This window comes from Megalops cyprinoides, chromosome 23, assembly GCF_013368585.1.
Source record: "Megalops cyprinoides isolate fMegCyp1 chromosome 23, fMegCyp1.pri, whole genome shotgun sequence".
NCBI lineage: Eukaryota > Metazoa > Chordata > Actinopteri > Elopiformes > Megalopidae > Megalops > Megalops cyprinoides.
Genome location: NC_050605.1, coordinates 11695067 through 11702112, shown reverse-complemented (window position 1 = coordinate 11702112; position 7046 = coordinate 11695067). Strand labels below are relative to the sequence as shown.

The window sequence follows — 7046 nt, the reverse complement described above, 5'->3', positions numbered from 1 at the left end:
ACAGAAGCGGCAGGGGGTAGCGGTTCTTTACCGTGATGGCGTTGAGGCCCCGATAATCAATGCAGGGACGGAGGGAGCCGTCCTTCTTCCCCACGAAGAAGAATCCGGCTCCTGCAGGCGAGGAAGAAGGGCGAATGAGGCCAGCCGCAAGGGACTCTTGGATGTATTTATTCATGGCCTCCGTCTCTGGTGGAGACAAGGAAAACAGGCGCCCCCTGGGGGGGGACGAGCCGGGCAGCAGGTCGATAGCGCAATCATACGGGCGATGAGGAGGCAACGAGGTGGCGCGGGACTTACTAAAGACCAGCTTCAGGTCCATGTACTCCGGCGGCAGTGCCGACAGGTCCGGGAAATCCTCGGGCGCTGACGCAACCGGCGATACAGGGGCCACGGCGTTCCGAAGGCAGTGGGAGTGGCAAAAAGGGCTCCAGCCCAGGATCCGGTTGCCCTCCCAATCGATGTGGGGGTTGTGTCGGGCTAGCCAGGGGTGACCCAGGACCACGGCAGCCTGCGGGGAACTGATGACGTTAAGCACGATCTCCTCGCGGTGATTGCCCGAGACGAGGAAGTTCACCGGGGGAGTGGCGTGAGTTACGCGGACCAGAGGGGCCCCGGTGATCGCGTGGGCCTCCAACGGCGAGTGCAGTGGGATGCGGGGCAGGTGTAGCCGGGCTGCCAGGTCGGCGTCAATAAAACTGCCATCGGCCCCCGAGTCGATCAAGACGGAGACAGCGTGGCTCTGACCTCCGACAAGCAGGGTGGCTGAAAGCAAGGGACGGGTCTGAGGGAAATGGCGTAAAGGGGTGACGCTCACTTGGAATCCCCTCGCTGCGGGTGAGCGTTGGCCCTTAGCCGGGCAGGTCGCCACGAAATGGCCAGGCTGCCCGCAGTACAGGCAGGACTGGGTGCTGATCCTCCGCTGACGCTCCGCGGGGGACAGGCGGGCGCGGTTGACCTGCATCGGCTCTGGAGCATCCGGAAATGGCGGTGCAGGGCCCTTGGCCGCCGTCACGAGGGGCTGATGATGGACAGGGCTGGGCAGGCTGCTAGTCGCTCTCTCCCGGCGTCGCTGCGACAGGCGCCGATCTACGCGGATGGCCAGGTCCACCAAAGTATCGAAGCTGGGAGGCAGCTCCCGAGTGGCCAGCTCGTCTTTGATGGGCTCCGCAAGACCGTGGAGGAAGGTGTCGAAATGTGCCTCCGCGTTCCACCCGCTGGTGGCGGCCAGGGTGCGAAAGTCAATGGCGTAATCGGACACTGACCGGCCCCCCTGGCGGATCAGCAGCATCTCCCTCGCTGCCTCGCGGCCCTGCCGGGAGCGGTCGAACACCCTCCTCATCTCCTCAGCAAAGGCTGCGTAGGACTGACAGAAGGGAGCGCCGGCGTCCCAGACTGCAGTACCCCACTCCCTAGCGCGGCCTGTCAGCAGGGTGATGATGTAGGCGATCCTCGCCCGGTCTGTGGGGAACGTGGAGGGTTGCAGTTCGAACCCCAGGGAACACTGAGAGAGAAATGAGCGGCAGGTACCAGGATCCCCCGCATATGACTCGGGGGGTGGCAGCCAGGGCTCCCGACAGGGAGACGTGGGCGGAACCGGTGAAGAGGCAGCAGCGGGCGGAAAAGGGTGATCTTCCTGACTCAGCTGCAACTGCTGCAACTGAGCAGTGACCCCGACGAGGCTGGCGGCGAAGCCGTTGAGGGACCGGCTAATGGAGTCCAACTGGCTCTGGTGCCCCCCCAACAGAGCGCCTTGAAGCTCCAGGGCTGCCCTCAGCTGTGGGAGGTCCGCTGTGTCCATGCTGGCTAGTTCGTTCTGTTAGCGCCGGTGGTCGGGACACAAACGCGGACCGCAGGATGTTCCGGTTGCAGGCGAGAATAGAAAGGGACAGGCAGTTCGTAAATCCAGGGACAGGCAGGGTTCGAAGCACAGAGAAGCAATCCAGGGGCAAATCCAAAATCGGGAGTCAGGGAGAACAGGGTCAGGAATCAGGCAGGTGAGAGGCAGCGATCAGATCCAAAACGGCAGGCAGGAATCGAGGTCAGGAAACAGGCAGGATCGGAAATGTAACAAGCAACTCTCAAGTAAATGAAGCGCGGGGACGAGACAGGTGAAACACACTGAAACGAACTAGCAACAAGACAGAGACACGCAGGGAAGATATAGGGCTGGGGTAACGAGGAGATGGGAAGCAGGTGAGCAGGCAGGCAGGTGCAGGCAATAAGGTGGGCGGAGACAGGGCGGAGAGCGGGGCAGGGCTAGAACACAAGGAAAACAAAGGCACATGGACAAGGAAAACAAAAACACTGCGGCTTAAGGGGGCGGAGCCCTGACACAATGATACATGCCCAGGCCTACATCTGAAGCCAGCTGTGTCATGTACCATCAGTGGCTGGTAGCCTAAAGCTGTGGAATAAATTGGCCTTGTTATAACTGGCAGAGGGGTGTATGACTGGCCAGGGTGTCCTTGTCTCACCAATCTCAGGTACCCTACTATTTGCCATGTGCCTGTGAGTAGCTTAGACGACCTCAGTGGACTACAGCCTATCCTCCAATGAGTGCCCACTTCATTGTTGTGAACAGCGTGAGGTAGAGTGAAAAATGGCTGTTGGCTACACGGGGGAGTGCATTGAGCAATTGCATTTCAGTGCAGAGGTAGTCACAGTGAGATGAGCCCTAATTTATCATTTTCCATTCTAAAACAGGGTTGCATAAAGGGAAAACAAAACATAAAAAAGAAAAACATGCAAATTACATAAAGCTCATGGTAACCTACCATGTGCCTTGATGCCCCTTGCTGTAAATATTTGTAGCTTGTTTTCTGTGAAAATTCTTGTTCTTGTCTCTCAGTGTCACTGTGTTATGTCGAACTGTTGTCACCGTGGGCCTGAGAGAAACGCAATTTCAATCCTCCGTATGTCCTGTGCATATTGGAGAATTGACAATAAAGTTGACTTTGACTTTGGTATAACTTGTAGCTCAAAATCCTTCTTGACTGAAATCAACTTTCAGTCAAATATTGAACCAGCCTTACCCTATTTGGTAAAATATTGCAAATGGCAAGCCCTGGAAAGGGAATAAATTTTATATACGGAAAATCAGTGTTAGAGAGCAAAGGTGACGTATTCTGTATACAGCTGTACGGTGTGGTTGATGTACCGTTTGATTAACAAATTGCCATGATACATCACATTTTTCAACACGTCCTTCCGGATTGTATAGGTGCTAGTTTCATTATAAGAAATGGCCAATACTTTCAAATAAAGTGAAGCCGACGAAACCACATTTCCACCCATCATCAGTAGCTAATGACACACTGGAGAGGTGTTCAGGGTGCCGTCAGGATACTCCGAGCCCCACACCCAACTTTCTCCCCCACCTGCGCCTCAAAACTTCCCCTGACCTCATCAGCTAACAGCAGCCCTCCGCAGAAGCTAGCTTTACCCAACAAGTGGCATGTTACAGACTAAAAGGAAATAACCGCTGCTAGGAAACCCACGAAACAGCCACAATTCACACCCCATTGCATCGCTCGATTTTTCACGGCTTTAGCTATAAATACCCTTGCATCTGACAGTTGAGCTTCATTCGCTCAAGACGAGGGCTCAAGAGAAGACAGGTAGCGGCTCAAAGACACTAAAGGGCTCCACATCTACACCAAACTTTAGTATTCAGGACTGCTGAACTCTGACTACTCAAACTCACAGCAAATGAGTTCCTGGCGCACTCTGGCTCTGTTCTGCGGAGTATGTTTGGCCTCTTTTGGATGGGCTAACTCCAGTGACTTGATACCAAAAAACATGGCGGAAAACATGAAGAAACTCAGCGATCACTTTGTGAGTATGACCAATTTTTATGATGGAAGCAGAGTAGCAAAATACAAACTATGTTCAAAAAGGTGATCACTGTTAACCTTTCAGCAATTTATTCACTTGTTTGTCAATTAGTCAACTCAAAATAAAGCAGCTGAAGTGTGCTCACCCTAGGTTGAGTTGCTGTGGTGGTTAGATGGAAAAGGCTTTGCACTGTAGTCTGCAGTGGACTGTGAGTCACTTATTCCATCTCTGAATATTCTGTGGTTAGCAGCTAAAGAAGCCTCTAGTGCTCAGGGTGAACAATACCTTTATAGTGGTTTGGTCCATGAGTGAGAAGAGATTACTGCCCAATGTCAATAGTGTTTCAATATGACTTGATGTTTAGGATCAACTAGTGACCAGAAATGAGACATTTCATTGTTCTTCCATTGTAAATCGAAGTCCATTGACACATATATGGCACCTACTATGCAATGTGCATGGACTACATGCAAAATCAGAGGTCATGTGTGAATCATTAATTTACAGTTAAGGACAGTACCTAAGGTATTCCATCTGTTGCAACCTTTTGCCATGTCAGACAAGATTCAACAATTACCTTTTGTCTAATAACAGGCTTGTAACTGAACTATTTTTTAAGTACTTTATTTTCTTCATAATTCATGATGTTTTATCCTGTGATCCTGAAATCACAAGAAGACAGCAGGTCATTGGATAAAAACGCATTCATCCTGCCAAGTGGGATTTTGCAACTGGCACTGAAATCTGGAGTAACCAGTTCCTCTTTCTCTACATTTCAGATAAGAAACTCTAAGGCCCTGTACGGCAAACCTATTTTTCCTGTGAAGATGTTAACGGACCTTGATTCCAAATTTGGGGTAAATACCTATACCTTCAGTATCATGCTTTGGTACCATAATGTTATGACATTGTACTCATGTTGGTGTTCCTGTATTAAACAAAATGCCCGGTTTTTGTCAAATGCTATAGTCACAGCAAAGAACTTATGGTGTACTGTAGTTACGAATGTCACACTGTGTGGCATTTTTACACTTTGTGACATTGGCTTGTGCCCATTGGTCGCTGTATTTAATTACTCCCCGATTCGTTGGCGGCATGACCTCAGTGACAACTGTGGATTTTCTCTGGCAGGAAAGTGAGCAAAAGCTCCTGATGAGTGAGATCCTGGACGTGTACCTCAGCCTCCTGTCCAAGCTGATGAACCGCACCGAGGACGAGGATATAAAGAGCAGCATCGATGAAGTCAGACTCAAAGTGCAGGATCTGCGGAATGAGCACTTCCAGCACCACGAGCATGCCCTGAAGAGGCACCTACAGGACCTGTGGGCCGTCAAGGTGAGCACCTCTACGGCAGTGTAGCACAGCGGTTAAGGGAGTAGGACTTGTTATAGAAAGGTTGCCAGTTCAATTCCCCGCTGGGGCACTGCTGCTGTACCCTTGAGCAAGGTACTTAAACCACAATCACCTCAGTGAATACCCAGCTGTATAAATGGATAACATGTCAGAAATTGCAATTGATGTAAATTGCTCTGGATAAGAGCATCTGCTAAATGTACATCAATGGGGCGTGATATTCCTTTGGGGACCACTCCATAAGGATTAGGAATCAGAAATCAGGAGGATTTGTCTGTGCAAAAATCTTGGCCTTGCTAGCTTTCCATCAGAAACTATTCTGATGGAAGGCTAGCAAGTCCAGGATCCTATATAACTAGCAGAATTTTATAGCTGTAATTCAATGAAGAGCAGTGACTTACTGTACTGTCCATGCTTAGCCTCTATTTAATCTGAACACATTGCACTTTGTCCTGTAATTTAAATACTGAATTTAAATAACTGAAGAGGTCTTGCTATTGAAATTGCATGGCACTGTGGGAGAAGGTGTGCGCAGACAAACTCTGATGGCCATTCTTTGTCAGGAGATGAAGGTTCAGTGAGTTGAACTGAGTGGTCCTATAAATAAATAAAACCTAGCAAATCAAGCCAATAGGATGTACTCAGTGCTTATGAATCAGACTCGTAATGCCATTTTTGTAAAATTACTGCTTGCTATTCAGAGCTCAGTCCCAGGTGCCCTTCCATGAGCTGAAGTGAGGGGTGAGGTCCTAGCATTTTAAAAGCAATTTCACAAGCTCCTCATTCGGTAACACAATGAGCAACGCTCACTGCCAGTGAGTGCACTGGAACAAAAAAAAAAAAAAAACACTCCATGAACAGAATATTGACCTTCATTCCTCGCTCTACCTTTCAGACCAATGACTTCATAGTTCAGCGGAAGGCCCTGTATGAGCTGAAGGATGTGTATGAGAAGGCGGCCAGGCTGGGGAACAGGATCTGGGAGAAGAAGGACAGACGAAGGAGGCGGCGGCAGATCCGCAGAATGCAGGGATGACGGGCTCATGTTTACAACTGACATCCTCCTAAGTGCCTATTCATTTATGAGTATTTATTTTATTTATCATATTTATTTAATTTAAGACAGTAAACACATTATGAAAATTACAACCTTGGTTTACAGCTTGGTCAGATGCTGTGCAACTGTCTGCAAAAAAAGGATTTTGCCTTTTCTTGACAGCAGTACAGTTGCTTGTTGACGAGTCAAGTTCTGTATGGTCTATGACTGAATAAATCTGCTATGATAATACAAGTGTGTGCTTGTGCATTTGTGTGGGTGTTTAACAAAATCAACAACATACAGATTTTTGTAAGCAAATTAAGCCCACGTACCACATCCCCAAAGCAAGACAAGAATAACATTTTTTGAATTCATCCAAAGTTTTGATAACTACAAGACTTAATCTCTTCTCAGACAGTAAAATGAAGACATTTTGGACCATATGAGAGTGAAGCAGGAGAAGTGGTATAAAGTAATTGTACAAGGGGTAATTAGGGCTGTCGTGGTGAAGGAATTTCCCCTGCGGTGATATTAGGGTGGGTCAACACTGCGATATGCGGTATTACCACCTTTTTTTTTTTTTTTTGAAAATTACTTCATTTATCCTGATTTTAGTGCTATATAAATAAGCTCTATTGTTAGGCTATTATTAGGTATATTGTTGCTTTTTAAATAACAAAGATGACACAGTTTTAAAACAAATTAAATACTGTAAAACTTCCAATAAACACAGAGGTGTTTATTTGCTTTAAACTTTAAACTTTATCGGTATTTATTGGAGACTCGGCGATAATAAGAGACCTGCGTTTATTTCACCTAA

At 48.4% G+C, this 7046-nt stretch overlaps 1 protein-coding gene across 1 annotated transcript; it reads left to right on the top strand.

The window, feature by feature from the left end:
• Window positions 1-3798: 3798 nt before the first annotated feature.
• Window positions 3799-6244, top strand: LOC118770686 (interferon gamma 1-like). The gene is given in 3 exon segments (XM_036518445.1): window positions 3799-3834; window positions 4966-5169; window positions 6083-6244. Coding segments are annotated over 3 exon segments (402 nt in total).
• Window positions 6245-7046: the final 802 nt, after the last annotated feature.